At 53.6% G+C, this 17,208-nt stretch overlaps 1 protein-coding gene and 1 long non-coding RNA gene across 6 annotated transcripts; one reads left to right on the forward strand and one right to left on the reverse strand.

Moving 5' to 3' along the window:
• Positions 1-1,826: 1,826 nt before the first annotated feature.
• Positions 1,827-3,807, reverse strand: HAND1 (heart and neural crest derivatives expressed 1). Of its 2 annotated transcripts, none has more exons than XM_062609968.1 (2): positions 2,887-3,807; positions 1,827-2,448 (listed from the first exon to the last, which is right to left on the reverse strand). In XM_062609968.1, exons 1-2 carry the CDS (start codon positions 3,385-3,387, stop codon positions 2,350-2,352), a joined length of 600 nt encoding a protein of 199 aa, XP_062465952.1. In that variant the 5' UTR covers positions 3,388-3,807; the 3' UTR covers positions 1,827-2,349. The 2 variants fall into 2 exon arrangements, with proteins under 2 accessions (XP_062465952.1, XP_062465951.1); XM_062609967.1 differs by having other exon boundaries at positions 1,827-2,451; positions 2,887-3,799.
• Positions 3,808-4,586: 779 nt separating this feature from the next.
• LOC134159238 (uncharacterized) lies at positions 4,587-17,005 on the forward strand. 4 transcript variants are annotated; one of them, XR_009963084.1, is made up of 6 exons: positions 4,587-4,796; positions 5,589-5,668; positions 6,444-6,569; positions 11,278-11,373; positions 13,651-13,802; positions 15,756-17,005. It is a non-coding gene; the product is annotated as an uncharacterized LOC134159238 (long non-coding RNA). The 4 variants fall into 4 exon arrangements; XR_009963082.1 differs by lacking the exon at positions 13,651-13,802 and having other exon boundaries at positions 15,756-15,893; positions 15,990-17,005; XR_009963081.1 differs by lacking the exon at positions 13,651-13,802.
• Positions 17,006-17,208: the final 203 nt, after the last annotated feature.

Consider the following 17,208-nt stretch of genomic DNA (forward strand, 5'->3'; position numbering starts at 1 on the left):
CTGGTGTGGACTTTCCCAGAAGTTTACCAGCAGGTACCACCACCAGAATATCGTGGTAAGAAAAACAGCAGCCAGTGGATGCAGGCAGAGCATCGCCAGGCTCTGCAGGGTGCCCCTTTTCCAGAAGGAAAGCTGGAAACTCATAGGGAAAAAACACCAGAGGTTCTCAGTGAGGTAGAGGAGGGTCCGCAGGCTGCAAACCATGTTTGTGGTGTGCCAGGACTGAGGGCACTGACTTCTGTGCAGAACTCCCAGCCCCATGCAGCAGAGCAAATCCTAGGTCCCCCCATTAACCCTTTCTCTTATCTGAAGAGAGCAGCCCCAACCAATGCCATACGGATGCAGGCACATGTAACCAGGATTGGTGCTGGACACATTTACAGTGTGCTGGGTTAGTGTTAGCGATGGCTTGGGAGCCTTCCTGTAAAAGCCCAGTACTTTTAGGGACCATGAAACCCAGCCACAAAATAGGATATTTGGGGTTTATTTACTGCATTTTATTTTTCCCTTCTTTTTTTCCCCTTTAAATGTATTTGGGTTTAGGAATGTCCTGTTCTAAATCCACTCATGGCTTCGGTGCCATGCTGAACTTCTTATAGCCCAAACAAAACTGAAACTCCATCAGTGCAGCACTGCTGCACTCAAGCAGTCAGTCCATCCTCATCTCCACCTCATTCAAAGGGATCAAAAAACACATCGGGAAAGCAGCGGTGCAGCAGCTGCCAAACGCGAGGAGGCTGATTCCCGCAGCCTGATTGTTCAAGGAACTCTAATTGCATCCCAAAGCATTTATGTGTCCATCGGTCTGTATTTGTACACACACACAAAGTGGCTACAAAACCCAAGCTGCTTCCCCACTGGTGAGCTGCTGTGGTTTTGGTGTGTGTGGCTCCACACGCACAGATTGATGGATCTATCGGTGATTTACTGATGTTGCATCACTATTTCTATACCTTTAGACGCAAACAAAAGCTGGGACTCAAATAGAAAATGTAAATGCTCCCTGCTGAGCCCTCGGATTAACCTTCCAACCCCGTGCTGGTTCTCTTTGCCCTGAGCAGCTGGATGAGTGTCCGGGTCTATCCTGGTGTTCCTGGGACCAGCGGTGTGGCAAGGCAGGATCAGGCCCTGACGGCGTTTGGGAAATGCTGGGTAACAGAGCTGAGTGTGTACAGAATAAAGGAATGAAGTTTCATCTTTAACCATTAAGGATTATTAAGGATTTAATCCTAAGAGGTGACAGAGAGGACTTTGGGCTGTTTGAGCATTGGTGTGTCTGAGGCTGGTGGTATCCATGTGTTTGATGGTGAGGGGGGAATGTTGCTCCTTCAAAATGCAGCTGAGGCAGCAGCTAAGAGGGGATCCCTGTGAGAATGGAGTCGGGAGCTGCCGGGGCAGGGAAGGGAGCTGAGCCCTGGTTCTTTACACTCAGCAGCATTAAAACAGGGGCTCCACAGCTCTGCGGTGCTCGCGCCGTCCAGACGCTGTAAAGGCCTGATCCTGCCATCCTTCCCCATGCCAAATACAAGTCCGGTCCCTTTAGCAGGTCTCCAGGGTGAGGAGGAAAAGGGGTTGTAAGGCAGTGGCAGTTTTGTGCTCAGGAATGAAGAGCGGGTACCCTTCACAGAGCCCACCAACTCCTGGGGTGAGCAAGCACGGCATGAACAACTCTCAAAGGATCCTACGGGAGGGAATTCCCTCGCATGGATCGGCTCCATAGCAAGGTACTGATTTCAGGGGAGTCCTTAATCCCTCAGTATCCGTTATCCCGGCAAAGAGCGGGATCTGAGCAGGCGGGGATGGCGCAGGGGTCGGAGCCGAGGCTGTTTGCATAGAGTTTGTATTTTATTTCATGGTTTTGTTAATTATTCCGTTTTAAATACGTGGTGCGGCGCGCTCGGTCCCTCGGGAAGTGGTCATGCAGATCTGAGGTAGAAAACCCGGCACAGGAGTGTTCCCAAATGCACCTCTAGGTAGTTTCACCGCAGCCACACGTCGGTCAGGCAGCGGACGGGGACAGGGTTTGGGGGCTCGTATTTACAACAGCAAACGAACTAAACCGCTTCAGCCCGGCCAGGGGGGGCAGGAGCCGCCGATCGTGCTGGCAGCGGGAAGGAGCAACGATTACTGCAAACAGGGGAAGGGGCGAGGGAGGGAATAACCCGGCCGGCCCCCGGTGCCGACGGGACAGGCAGGATCCGGCCCCGCAGGGCGCCCGTCGCTTGTATCCCGCGGAGCATCGGCCTCGGCGGGGGCAACAGGGCCCGGGCTGGCTCCGGGGGCCGGGCCGGGCTCTCTCCGGCATTGCACATGGAGGGGCGAGCGGGGAGCGCCGTCGTGGGAAAGCCCTCAGGGGTTCAGTTCCAGGGCCCAGACCTGCTGGGGCCAGCCCGTCCGGCCCTTCAGCTTCTTCTCGCCGTGGCCCAAAGGCTGCGAGTAGACCTCGGGCTGCTGCGGGAGAGGAGACGGGGAGAAGGGGGAGAGAGGAGCGGTCAGAGGGAGCGGGGGCCCGGGCACCTGGTGCCCGCCTCGGGGCTGCAGCCGAGCCCGCGGTTCCTACCAGCCCGAGGATAAAACAGGAGGTTTTTGGAGTTCCCATCCCTGCACCCCGCCCGCTGCGGCGGGGGAAAAGCGGCCGCCCTTGCCCCAGAATGCGCCCGCTCCTCCCTGGAAAGCGGCCGGGAGAGGGGACGGAGGGACCGGGGGTTCATCCCTCGGGAAAAGCGGCCGGGAGCCGGGATGGGCTTTCCCTCCTGCGGGTGTTTGGTTTTAAGATGGGAAAAAGAAGGGCTCCAGCGGGACCGGGAAGGGCGTTTTTCCCGCAGCCCCGTGGCTTTCCTTGCCCGCTCCCAGCCCCGGGCAGCGGGGTCCCGACTCGCTTCTTACCGTCTCCCTTTTCCTCTTGTTCTCCCTGCCGTCGGCCTTCTTGAGCTCGGCTTTGAAGCCCTCGGTGTCCCCGGGCTGGCTGTCCTTAGCCAGCACCTCCATCAGGTAGGCGATGTAGCTGGTGGCCAGGCGCAAGGTCTTGATCTTGGATAGTTTGGTGTCTGCGGGCACGTTGGGGATGCACTCTCGGAGCTCGGCGAAGGCGCTGTTGATGCTCTCCGTCCTCCGCCGCTCTTTCTTGGGTCCCCCGACCCCTTTCCTCCGGCCCAGGCGACCGCTGAGAGCCTCCAGCCGCCCCGGGCCGGCGGGGCCGTACTCGGCGGCGCCGTAACTCGGGCTCTGGCCCGGGAGCTCGGGGGTCACCTCGGCCGGGCTCAGCACCCAGCCGGGGAAATAGGCTCGCTCCTGGTGGCACCGCGCCGCCGGCCCGAGGAGGAAGGGGTCGTGCAGCATGGGGTGGTGGTGGTGGTGGTGGTGCTGGTAGCCCCCTACCAGGTTCATGGTCCGCCCCGCTGGCCCCGGGGGCCGCGCTCAGCAGCGCACCATAGCCGGGAAGGGCTCCCCACCGGGCGGGCAGCGGGGAGGCGGCTCCGGCGAGGGGCTGCGGTGATGGTGGTGGTAGCTTTGGGGTTTGGGCTGAGGCGGACGAGGTTTGGGGTTTTGGGTTCTTTGGGGTGGGTTTTTTCCTTTTTTTTTTCCCCTATTAACCCCTCCTGAGGCCTCCCAGACGTTATATAGGGCCGGGTCCCCCCCCCGCCGCGGAGCCAATGGGCAGGGGAGGATGCTCGGGGGCCCCGGGGGGAGCGGGCGGCGAAGGGGGCGTGCGCCGCTCTGTCGAGTCGGTTTATTTGGGCTCACACCTCCGCTGTTCGCTCTTCCCCCCCGCTTGCTCCCTGCTTGCAAGGAGAAGGGGGAGAGGAGCGACCCGAGGGGGGACCCCAATTCCCGCTCCCTCGCGCTTCCATCCCTTCCGCTTCCCCGTTCCCAGGGCACGGTTCTCGGGCAGTGCGGCGGGCTCGGAGCACCCCGAGCCGGGCATGAGCAGCCTCATGGGTGATGGAGGAGAGGGGCAGGAGAAGGCACTGGGGAGACCACGGGCTGGGCATGGCAGGGTGAGGGCAGGGGGTGTTCCTTCCACGTGGGGTACATTGCCCATGCATGCCCTGTGTGCATGCGGATGCTGTGCTGCACAGAGATGCACACTACACGCGTGTACAGCACACGTATGCATTTAGAGCACACACATATGTTACTCAGACTCACTGGATGTTGCCTGCACATCCCATAAACATAGACATGAGCCCACACTGTACTCCTGTCTGTGCTGTACACACACACACCACAAATAGATTGCACACATGCACTTAACTGCACCCGTATATGTTACGTACACCCACCAGCAGCACACATACGGTACACACACAATGTCATCATACTTATATTACATGCACACACATGCTGTGCATGCTCACACACATGTTGGATGTACGGCATATAAACACACACGTATACTATACAGCCATGCACAGACACTGCACATGCATACATAAATATATAGAGATTATACTGTCCACACACACAAATGCACTTACAACAGAGCACAGGGGCCCTGCCTTGTGATCCCCTGTCCCAGCCTGGCCACCAAAGGGATGGAGGGGGTCCCATCGGGGCTGGGGTCTTGTACTTCATGCTGCCCCAAACCCAGCGTGGGGCCCTGCAATGGGCAGCACATCCCACTCGCCTCTGCACCCATGGGATGCAGATCCCTGAGGTGATGCCTCCCAGACCCCGCTCTGTCAGTTGACATTGGGAACGACCCCTGCTCTCACTCCCATTACTCCCAGTGCGGACACTGGGCACGGCGGTGGCGATCACAGCGTGGCGGGGCAGGAAGGGGCTTCGGGCCCGAGGTATGTTAGCGATTAACGGCGCTTTGCAGCGATTCATCTTGCAGCAGAGGGTGGAAACGTTGGAGGGTTGTTTGCAGGCGCTTGTATTAATCATCCGGGCTAACACACCATTAACGTCCTCCTGCATTTTAAAGATGACAAATTTTATTTGACTTCTCTCAATCACGGTTCCCGGGCGGATTCGGGAGCCACTTAAATGCCTCGGATTTTCCATCGTTAGCTGTTACAAGGCGAGCTGCAAAGGCAGGAGGCCGGGGGGGGCCGGGGCAGGGTGCAAGGGGGTCTCCGGCAGCCAGGGGCCTTGGGGGGGGGGGGGGGGGAAGCGGCCATAATGGATCAGCCCAACCTTGCTCCCCCCTGCTTTGTTCTTAGCTGCTGCAAAGCCCACCCCCCCCTTCCCACCCCCTTTAAACAAGCGCCCTGCAAACATTTGCTAGTGATTACTCTTGTTAGAGTCAGGCCTTGGGCAGGGTGTTGTGTCCCTGATTGCCTCCAAAACACCCATGGTTGGGTGGGATCCCTGAGCCCAGCTTAAAGCTGGTGGGGACCACTGCCTATCTAAGGGACCGTTCAGAGGTCCTCCTTCATCCCTCACCTGCCCCCCCGTATAAGCAGAGCATCACCTGCAGCGCCTTGCTGCCTCTCATCAGCTACCCAAGCTCTTCTCTGAACCTCTTCTCATCCTTGTATAAGCCCTGATCCACCGAACCACCAGGCTGGTGTCTGTGCCACCCAACCCTATTCCTGCAAAACACCCCCCTCACCCCAAAAACAGCCCTTCCCTCCCCATAGCCCTGCATTGCACAGCCACGTCCAGTTTGGAGCCATCGCCTCGAGCTGTGCACCAGAGCCACCTCCAGCCTTTGAGCCAGGTAAGCACAGCCCAAGCCCGGGCATTATCTTGCTTTATTCACCACCCTTCAAGGTCCCTGGACCCTGAACAGCTTGGAAGTGCTCAGCTGAGCAAATAGTGGGACCCACGGCTTGATTTTCCCTTGGAAAATCATTCTAATCTTTCGTGTTTTAATAAAATAATAAAACCAGAGCCCTTTTCACGCTGGCACCTTCTAAATCAAACCAGGCTGCCTTGGTCGTGGCGTCCAAATTTAGCACTTCTCCAACTTTTGGTGAGTTCCTTTAATTTCACTTCTCCCTACTTGTGCAGGGGGGAGGAACGCCAAGCGGTTCGGATTAGGGGATTTATGGCTGGTGGGGCGGGAGGAACCACGTTTCTCTCCACCTGTTTTCCTTCAAATCCTTCCCAGGGAAAGATTTCCTGACCCTTGATGATGGTGACGGGGGTGTCAGTGCCACATGTTGGGGGGTGAGGCTATCCCGGGTCTCTGCACCCTCCTGCACCCCAATCCCAGTAGGATGGATCCACATCCATCCCCTGCCCTGGGATGGGGCCATGGTTTTGGCCCCGGCCCCTCAGCTACCTCCTTATCAGTGCCCGGCAGCCCAGGGTGTCCTGTGACTTTGACGCCAGCTCTGCTCCCTCCCTCCCCGGCTCCCTTATCTAAATAGGAGCGTAAATCAGTGCCTTGGCAGATGCCCTGGCAGGACAGGGACTTCATAAAAAGGGGCTCTGCTCCAGCTCTGTTTACATTGCAGCCCCGTAAAATATTCTCCTTGTCTTCCCTGCAGCATCCCGGCACCTTCCTGCACCCGCATCCCCCCTCCGCAGGCTCCACCACAGGGTACAGCCAGGAAGGTCCCAGTCCCAACACCCCATGGTACCCCATTGGGTACCCCAACAGGTTATGCTCAGAGGTACCTCTATACCCTGCGATCCCCCCCTCCAACAGCAGAAGCTAAGCCAGCTCCCCCGGGCAGCTGGGTTGTGTCTAAAGGTGCCCCTGGGTATTTATAGCACTCGCCCGAAATAATGCAATAATAATCACTCAGCACCTTCCTAACAGTTCTGATCCCGGATGCCTGGGGGAATGGTTGCAAAAAGCCTTGGGAAACTGAGGCATGAGCAGTCTGCTTTGATGGGAGGTCTGTGGGGTCAGCATCACGCATGGGGCTGCTCAGGGGAGATTATTTTCACTGTGGTGATGTGAGGAGGGAGAGAACATGCAGAAGGGATATCAGGTCAGTTGGATCGTCAATGAGCCCAGCCCTAGGGTCATGGCCAAGGCTGGGCTATGAGCATCAGAGCTGTAAAAGCCCATTCAGGACATCCCTCCTCCTGGATGTCTTGCCACATGTGTCTTGTGCCAGTGTAAGTCTTGTCAGAGCACGAGGACCTTTGGGATGCAGGGGAAATCCCACCTGGGTCCCCCCAGAGTACATCACTGGTCCTTGATCCTACAACATCACACAAGCAACGCCCCGTGGTGTCCAGGCTGTTAAAGCCCTTCCAAAGAAACAGAAGGAATTGGGGTGGATGGGTACTCATGGTGTGCTGAGCCCTGATGCTCCTATTCTCCCCATCAATCCACAGCATCACTGTACATACACCTTCCGTGCCGCCCCTCCGGCAACACAACGGATGATTGCAACCATTGCCTCTCAAGAAATACAACCTATTTATGGCCAAACAGCCATTGCCCTGCCTGGATAAATCAAAAAGGAAACAAAGCTTTATGGAAAGAAAGCATTAATTTTTTCATGCAGGGATGCGCCAGGCACTCACTGGTTATTTTTGGTGCTCTCTCTTTGCTGGTGCTGCAAATGACACTGTGTTTACCAGAGTTTTTATGTCATCAGAGCAAAGTCACAGCTCGGCTTCCTCTCCTGTGTATTTTATGTAGATGGATGTGCCTGTGAGGAACATTCAAACTAAACAGAGCGCTGGTTTATAGGAAAAAATGTATTTATTTGAAAAACCGTAACTCATAATTGGGGCAAAACCGGGCTCCACGTTTATTGCCGCTAATGGGGTGTGGCGGCCATAAATTAACCTGCAAAACTGCTGGGGCTGGATCAACAAGGGCTCATTGTGCTGGTGGAGCAGAGCGGGGCTCCCCAAAGACAGCCTATGTCAATGTGCAATTAGGTTTGGATGCAAGCAATAGGCAAAGGGAAGGAACAGCAGCCTCACCCCTGGAACCAGCCCTAGAACCGTTGCTCCAAGCTGGTGGGGGTGCCCTGTTTGAAACAGTGCTGCTCCCTCATCTGATTGCCATAGAAATGAGCAGAAGGAGGCTAAGCAGAAGGAGGCTGTACCTGCCATGAAGGGAGTATCTATGATACCCATCATGGACACATAATTGAAGATGATGGAAGAAATGAGTCTGTGAGCTCTGACTGGCAGCGTAGGTGATGCATGTGTATGGAGAGCCCCAGTTGACATCTTTATTGCACTGATGCAGGAGTGATGCTTCTGCCCTAAAGCCTCTTCTTTCCCCACTCAGATTCCCTGCTGAGACCAGCACTGATCCCCCCCCCCCAAAGCCCTGTGGCTGGGGGGCAGGAGATTCCCTGCCATTGGACCGTCATTCCCTGATGCCTTGACTTGTGGTTTAAGTACTGACCCATGGTGGCAGCTCTCCATGCATGGGGAGAAGCAGAGAAGAGCTCCCTGACAAAAACCAGCACCTTCCCCTGCTCCGTCCACTTTCCACTCCTGAAGCAAATTTACAAGGGCTCTAAAATGTCCCGCTCCAGGGCATCAGCCAACTGCTAATGGCTGGGGATTGGGAAAGACATTTCCTCCGCGTGAGAAGGATTGCATAAGCGCTTATTAAGGCAGTTCCTGGCGTTGTCTAAAGCATCTGGTTTGGGGCATAGCTGGAGACAAACTGCTGGCTCTGGATGGGGTAGGTCTGGGACCAATGCTTCCAACTTCCCCTTCGTGGGTGCAGGCTCAGGTCATCTCGATGTGCCAGTGGGAAAAGGAGAGGTGGGTTGTGAGGTGAGATGTGTCTTTGTCCCCCTCTTGGCATAGGGACTGACCTGGCTCCTTGTGTCTTACACAGTGATGTGTGCATTGCAGGTAATTGGCTTTGCCATGGGAGAAAGCTGGTGATGGTGGTCCAGGCCACCAAACTCTTTGGGGATGCTCTAATAAGGCTCCACTGTGCTGCCGGCTCAATGCGGAGTGCTGGCCCTGGGGAGCAGCCAGAGAGCAGCATCCTTCCCTATGGTGTGACCATGTCCCAGTATCCATACTTCCTGCCCTCCTCTCCCTGTGGATCTACCTGGCGGTTTTTATTCACTTTGTCTGTAAGTTTTTGGAGGCAGCTTCACTTCTCATTGCACAGTGCCTTGTGCTGTGTCCGGCTCTGCCTTCCCAGCACTTCTAGGGTAGGAGAATGAGGACAATTAATGGTGCTAACACCAGCTGTTATCCCCAGCTCTCCAAAATCCCAAGACTTCTCTCCTCCTGGGTGCAGGAGCTACTCTGTTCCCACGGGCTGGTATTCCTTAGGTTCTCCTCGCTGCATCCCAAGAGGTTCATGCAGCCACTGGATTGGCCATCAGGTTATAGAGAGTTGCAAGATGGTTTTATCAAGGTTGGGTTTGTTCTTTGCAGCTTGAGGTGGGTTTTAAAATTAACAGCCATCTGTTAAGATTTTTTTGGGGTCTGCAACTGCAAATTATTTGGGGGCTGGAGGTTTTAAACCATTTTAGTGCTTTTTTTGTGCTTTTATAAGTGGAAGGTGGCAGAAGCAAGAGGGCAGCCTGGGATCAGACTGGGGCTGCAAATAGCCTCATTTTTGGAATGCAAGTTTTGGGTCAGTTATTTCTGTTATTTCCTTGGGTTTTGCTTTATGCCCCCACCAAAAAAAAAAACAACCCAACCAAACAGGGAGATAAAGGGGGAATCCTGGAAATCTGATTCTTTCATTAAAAACAACATCTCACACAAAGCTGCTGCTGGCCATGGGCTGTATCCAGCCACACCAGCTTTTATAAGCACAGCCCATGGAAGCTAGTGTTGTGTGGAGGTGTTATATGGGGAACACAGTGTAGCCTGGGAGGGTGGCTGGGCTCTGCTGGAGCTGCCATCCCAGCACTGGAATGTGCTCCCAAAATACACCATCCCAAATGCATTGTAGAGCTGCCAGCCCCATGTTGTGCTGGGGACACCCTCTGTGCCTTCCCTCCCCTGGCCTTGTATCCAAGTATGGGTGGTTTGGGGCAAGAAAACAACTTTTTCTTGAAATTATTATTATTATTTATAAAAGCTGCCCCAGTCTTGCTCCCATCATTCTAACAGCCTCTAGTTTGGGTTCAGGATGGAAATTTGCCTCCCAAGGGCTGGGTTTCCCCTATCCCAAGCTGGGATCCAGCACCCAGTGCATTGGTACCACTGCCTCTGGGGGACCCATGGGCATAGAATGGTGAGGGGGATGTTTGAGGGGGAAAAGGCTCAAATGCATGGGGTGTCGTATTGTCAGTGTGGGCCATGGAGCTGGCTTTCAGGGAGTCATGGGATATGGATGTGCTGTGAAATGTGAATCCAGACCCGCAGAGAATAATGACTTTATTTATCATACATCAATACGCAACTCCTCCTAACATCCTCTGGTGTAGAAAACTTTTAAAACGGAGCTTTTTGGAAGGAAAAACACATTTCTCCCATAAAAATGCCGATCCCACCCCAGTCCTCAAACTGAAACAAAATAGTTTGCTTTGAGCTGAAGACATTTCTGCTCTTGGCTCCCTGTTTCCCAAGCAGAGCAGTGAACATGAAGGAAAAACAAGCCGTCCCCATTAAAACACGCTTAAGTGAAACTCCAGTTTTCTCTAAGACTTTGCTTGGAAACATTTGGAGCAACTTCGTGCGAGCATGTTCTGCCCTTTGAGAAGCCATCAAAGTAAAAAGCACCCAACCCAAACCAGCCATTTCTGCAGGAAGCATCTCGTTTGGACAAAAAGGGGTTGTTTTACACCATAAATCCAAGAAGTCCCTTAGAAATATGCAAAACCTGCCTGCAGTGCTGGTGATGGAGCAACTCCAGGGATGTTTTGCAGGACAAATCCTGGTTGTCTAAGACAGTGAAGCATCTCCAACTTCAGCATGGTGTATTTTCCAAGTGGATGAAGGTTTGTAAAGGTGTGTTCTGGCAGGGAGAGATTTTGGAGCAGTGTTCATCCCTGCTCTGAGTGTCCCCAGTGCTCCTATGGGCTCTCAAAAGAGCCCATCCCATTGGAGATGAGGACACTCACCCTATGACAAGCAAAAACTCTTCCCCAACGCAGCATCAAGAGCTTCATAAAGCCCTTTTATTTTTCATTGGCTCCATGTTACCCTAAAATACAGAAGGAAAAATCTCAGTAATTCCTCGGCCAGTGATATACACACCAGCAATCATCACATGTTTTTTTATATATATATTTATTTATTTATTTATATTTTATATATAGTATATATTGTATATATATGCACAACATATATGTTGTGTGTATATATATATTGAGCATATATATGTTGTGTACTTATATGCTGTGTCTATATATATGGTGCTGCTTTTTCTGCTAGTGGCATCATCAGGCTGTGATTTAAGGACAATTATTTCTATCCCAGGGTCTTCTGCAATGGATTTTTGACATGCAGCTGCCCCCATTATGCAGGCTCAGTGAGACCCTCCCAGGCTGATCAGCTCAACATCTGTGAAATCAGGTAAAAATTGTTATTACTTATGGATTTACATGAACCTGCCTTTATAAGGGGAACTGGAATCCTTCTGGATGCGCACTGCTCCTTGCCATGGTTTTCCTCAGGACAGGACAGGGAGGGAAGGGGCCATGCTGCTGTGAAACCACCATTTGAGGGGGTGGTGGTGGTTTTCTTGAGCCAAACCGGCAAGAAATGTCATGTCTAAAGATGACAGGCTTAATTTGCAGTGTCATTAACCAGAGCCGAAACCCTAGATGGGCTGGGTCTCCTGTGAGCAGCGCGCTCGCTTCCCGCGCCGCAGCTGATCTTTCTCTGATTCTGCCTGATAAAGGCATTTGTGGGCGCATTTCACTCACTCAGACCTCGCTTTCCTTCACGTGGATGTTATTGTTTAATATATGGGATGAGGAAGTGGTTTTTCCCCCTCTCTCAGACACATCCATAGCGAGTGAATGTACCTCCTGTATCCCTATCACCTTGTGCTCCCCCATGTATTTGCAGGGGGTTTAAATGAGCACAAAGCATGACCCTCAGGGAGCATCCCTTCTCACCAGGAATAAAACTTCCATTCCCAAGCTGCCCACATCCTGGAGATCTCATGGATATAAACCCCAGGTTCTGACCCATGGGTAACGTGGTGATGCTGGTGTGAGATGCAGGTGGGCAGTGGGACTGGGAAGACTCACAGAATCCCTGTAACCACCCTTCTCTTGGTCCTGGCTGTGGTTACAAACCACATTCCCAGTTAAAAGCAGCTGCTGAGACCCAAATGTTTTGGATGTGGAGATCTGAGCAAGCTGGGCTTTAACGTGTGGCCACGCCAGTGGCTCTGCTGCACTTATGGGCACCGCACTTAAACTGCTTCTTCTAAAGCACAGAGTTGCTCTGGGCTCAGTGAGCAGAGGCATGAAGCGAAAGGGCTCACATGAAGCTTGCTGGCAAGCAAGAAGTGGAGCTGAGCGTGCTGCCTGACTTCACACGGGGCCAGAGCACGGTAGGAAAAAATACCGCAATAGGCAAAGCATCTCCCGTTTGCCCCTAAGCTCTGGCTCTTCCTGTGCTGATAACAAGCCCTGTAAATCTCCCTGCAGCACTGAGGCATTTTTTCCCCCTCTCCTGCCCTCGCAGTGGTGCCTTGTAAGACACAGGACCTGTGGCAGGGCTGCCTTCCTTGCCCCTCTATGGGGAAATACCCCAGCACAGTGCAGCCCCCTGAGCATCCCGGCAGGCCCCCAGCCCTGGGAAGGCAGCTGGGTGCAGCAGGAGCTGTCTCCTCTCTAATTGTCCCCCTGGAGCTCTGTGGCTGAGCCACTTGCTGATATCTCAGGCCATCAGGGCTGGTGCCGGGCTGGCTCAGGCAAGATGTAGACTGATAGAGCCTCTCCGTCCTGCTGACAGGGATGCAGGGCAAGAGCTGGGGAGGAAAACCTGGAGTATGTGTCCAAACAGTCCATTGCCTTAGTGCTCCAGCTGGAATGGGGAGCTTGTGCAGTGAGCAGGCTGGTGCTCAGCCCCGGCTGTATGAACCTGAGCCACTTAAAATCCCAGACTGGTTTGGGTTGGAAGGGACCTTAAAGCTCATCCAGTTCCAGCCCCCTGTCACAGGCAGGGACTCCTTCCACTAGAGCAGGTTGCTCCAAGCCCCATCCACCAATTGCTGGATGTGTTCGGTGCCATGGATTCGTGGCATTGACCTGAGAGCACTTTAGCATGCTCAAACCCAGGGATGCAATGCTGCTGCTCTGGAAAAGCAGCTCTGTGTGCTCAGCAGCAGGATGGGAGTCATGCTGGGACCACAGGGATGATCATTTCCCATGCAGATGGCCACAATGTCACCTCTTGATCACTTGTTCATGGGTGACAGAGCCAGGACTCCTTTTTAGTCCCACTATGGTGCTGTTCCCTCCCTGCAGCCAGGCCTCTGCCACCAAGTCACCCACAATACTGCCCCATCGGGACCTTCCTCCCTCCCACACCAGCAAACGCTGTTGGTTTTCCTTTTCCTCTCCCAAATTCCTCATAAATTTCCTATTGCCAGTGCCATGTTCCCATTAAACCTCGCAGGATGATTGCATCTGTCAGTGTCACTGTCTGGGGCTGGAATGTGTCACCCTGCTCCAGAGGAGTCATTTATTTCGCTGTAGTGGAGCATTTCAGGACAAAGCACTGGGTTGGATCACAGTGGGACAGTTTTCCTGCAGTGGCAAGCGCTGATCCATCTTGTGCAGTGGGAGGAAAGCGCTGCTGCTGGTTTCTTTCCTATTTAATTTTCCTAAACAGAGGGATGAGGAGCACGAGAGCTGCCCATCAGCAGGATCCTGCGCTGTGCTGGAGCGTCACAAGGAAAGGAAGTTTGCTTCAGAAAGTCTCCATAACCCATGAGTCTGGAGCAGCCATTTCTGTCACCATCCCCATCGTGTCTCACTGCTCCTGTAAGGTCTCTTGGGGTGCCTGGCTGGCAGCAGGGGTGGCCCCATAGCTGTGTGTGCCCTATATGGTGACAAGGGCTGGGGCTTGTAGGGTCTGGGATGTTCATGGTAGTGGAAGCATGTACAGCCTTGTCCTAGCACAACCCGATGTTCCTTCAGGCAGCACAGGCAGGGTATCATCAGTGGTGACAGTGTAGTGATGATGGGGAGCAGTCAACCATGACCTGCCCATGCCCATACCACATGCAGCAGGTCCCCAGTGCTGAGGAGGGGGTTCTTTTGTAGGTATTAGGTGTGATAATGAGACATTCAGGGTTAAAACACAAAATGCAATCAAGCATCTGCTCTTGTTGCCCTTCTAAGTGTGCAGCTGCATGCAGGACCTCTGGGTGCTGGGAAATGCTCTGTCCTGACTATGGCATCCGTCATCCCTGACTGTTCTGGCAGGGATGTGTGTTTGGGGGGACATGGAGTGATGGAGATGAGGATCCAGTGGGACGCCTGGTCACCTCAAGGATGGACACCCTTCCATCCAAGGGTAACCTTCTTCTAGCTGTGCAGCAGGAGCAAGTCATCCTCAGCACAGCGATGAGGGATTCATCTGTCTTTGGGATACATGCCCTTAGGTGGTACTGTGCCACCAGTGAGGGGTTTCCTGCTGCTTATTCCTAGCTACCTGTGCTAGTATCTTCCAGGGAGGCTCAGATGTACTGGGAAGTGCCTCTCCTCAGGGTGCTGCCCAGTGACCTGCACATGGTAAGGGGTGGAAGAGACAGTCAGTCTGTATTGCTTTGTTTACAAGAACATATTTGCAGTGATTGATGCCTGAGCTGGGGAAGTATGCTTGCAAGTGGGACTTTAAAACATGAATCAAACAGTGTTTGGAATATGTACGCTGCTCTGTCAAACATTTCTCGGTGCTTGGAGTCTGCAGAGCCTGCGTGTCCAGAGGTACCCGTGCCTGCGCGGAGGTGTCTGGAGGGGAAGCAGCATCCTTCAACCTCAGCATCACTGCTCCACGCCAAGAGGCTGCTGAGGATGGGCTGGGGTCTGAATCCGTGGTCACTCTGCAGAGGGGTACATGCAGAGGTGTCCTGTTAAGAGCTGTCCATCACAGGACATTCCTTGTGATGCTCCTGTCTGCCAAATCGTCCCCCAGGGCTGCTGAGGAATGAGAGCGGCCCTGAAGGACAGAGTCAGCTTTCAGGCTTCCTTCCCCTCCAGATAACCTGATTGCCCGTGGAGAGAAGAAAGGTCTGGAAGGGGCGGGCTGTATCCAGATGTTCACTAAGTGCATTAAGACCCTCAGCCAGTGGAGCACATGCTTCAGGTTAAGCCCCTGAGCCGTCCCAGCTGCAGCAGTATTAATGAAGTCTTCAGTTAATCGCTTGCTGAATGCTCTCCCTGATAAGGGCTGGGGTGGTTTGTAGTGGGCAAGGAATCTTCTCGGGTTTTCTTTTTGAGTATCCTGCTTGTGAAGTTCTGCATCCCTCCATACCGGCATCGCTGCTGCCATGCCAACCTCCTTTGCCCATGGAGTGAGGTGGGTTTCCCAGTTAATGGTTTTCACATTGTGCAAATGGGATCCCTGTCCCCATGTTCTCTGGAGCTCTGTTTTCTCCTCCATTCATAGGGATGTTACCACAGTGGTACCAGGTGATGTGCCATGCTCAGAGGAGCATCCTTACCCTGGTGATCTGTCCTTGTGAGCAGATACCTGGGGTGATGCCAAACCTGCCCTTCTTCCTGGGAAAGGGATCAGCTGGGGATAGGCTCAGGGGCATGGGTACCAGCTTGCCCGTAAATGATGTTTCCAGCCTTGCATTTGGGACACACAAACTGGGCATCCCTCCAGGATGGGCAGACTTTTCTCCTCTGGCTCTCTGCCCACTGCAGTCCAGGGGGACAGCAGAACTGCCCACCTCCACTCAACCAGCATTCATTCCTTTTCCCCAGGAACCCCAAGAAAACCATTAGACAGATATTTTGGATCAATGAGAACCAGAAGGACCTCTGCTCCTCCAGCCAAGCGAGGACTCTTTTAACTGCGCACACGGAAAACGCATCCCATGAGCAGATCCCCTCCCCTCACAGGTCCGCTTTCGTTGCCTTTTAGCACGAGGGAGATTTATTCACTCTGTGGGCTCTTTAAAAGGTGTTTTCTTTATAGCCAGGCTTCTCCTGCTTTAGGTGAGATTAGGAGGTCGTATTTCATGAGTGCTCGTGGATCCCCTTTCTGAAGCCCTAATGAACTATGGATGAGTGACCGCGGTAATCCAGTCTGTGCAGGAGCTCATTAAAGTCACCGAGTCCACTATAATAACTAGTTGCATCTGATCAGATTACTTCTTCAAGATGCTGTTTCCACTGGTGAACAAGAGCCTGCTCTTATCCTAGTGTGGGCAGCAGGAGCCTTGCTCTGGGCTCGGTGAGCGGGGAGCTGGCTCTTGCCTCGTGCACCATTAACAAGGTACAATATGATGAGCTTACAGTGCAGAAAGGCCATGGGATTTCCCATTGCTGCTTTGCTTGGCCAAGCCCAGCTGGAGCAGGAGCCTCATATTGAGCTGGAGGAAAGCAATGGGCACTAAGGAATGATCCAGCTGTTTCCCAGTTATAAATGGAGATTTTGGGAAAGGGCTGGCAAGCAACTGCCCAGACCCCCATCCAGCCCAGACCTGTGTGAATAGTGTTGGTAAAACAGATCCCAGCACAGTGGTAAAATGGGATGCAGTGGGGTCTCCCCTCCTGCCCCACACTGAGGTGGTCACCCCAGTCCCTTCCTTACTGAAAGCAGAAGCAGGCAGCCCTGCAAATATCCAGAGGAGGAGAGGCAAAAAGGCCAGATCCATCTGCAGAAAGCACAGGCAGGAATTGTTTCTTTGTCTCGGGAAGTGTCAGCGAAAGAAATTCCCTTTGAGGATAGGTTTGTGTTTGCAAGACTTCAAACCCCTCATCTGGACAATAACAGCTTCTGTCTAAGGGAATCAGGCCCGTAAGGTACAGGCCAAGCCTGCAGTATTAGACTGGACAGTAATGAGGGCTCTGGTGCTGATAAGGGCGCAGAGCTCAGCCACCTTCTGCTCTGCTCATGCCAGAGGGGTGAGTGTGCATCCCGCCCGGCTGCGTGCAGGGCTCCCAGCGGCACAGAGGCACCGGGGGATGTAAACAACGGGTAGTCTGGCCTGAACAGGGCTCCCCATTGCTGCTAGAGCTGTGGGGAAATGCTGGGGGGAGTGATGGGAGACAATGCTGTGCCCTGACCCAGCTTAACACCCGCATCCCATGCTCAGCAATAGAGGCAAAAGGGTCCCTATTGGCAGCATAATGTCAAACCCAATTTAATATGGGGTAAAATGATTGTTTTCTCCTTTTGGCTACCCCTGTTCATCCATGGGTTTGCCATAGG

This window comes from Pezoporus occidentalis, unplaced genomic scaffold (assembly GCF_034315485.1).
Source record: "Pezoporus occidentalis ecotype Australia unplaced genomic scaffold, CSIRO_AGI_Poc_V1 ctg142, whole genome shotgun sequence".
Taxonomy (NCBI): domain Eukaryota; kingdom Metazoa; phylum Chordata; class Aves; order Psittaciformes; family Psittacidae; genus Pezoporus; species Pezoporus occidentalis.

Bases quoted from the DNA above. Each gene is read 5' to 3' on its own strand.
- HAND1 (XM_062609967.1), bottom strand. From the start codon at position 3,387: ATGAACCTGGTAGGGGGCTACCAGCACCACCACCACCACCACCACCCC. The intron at 2,452-2,886 runs GTAAGAAGCGAG...CCTCTCCCGCAG, and splicing joins ACAAGAGGAAAAGGGAGACG to CAGCCCGAGGTCTACTCGCA.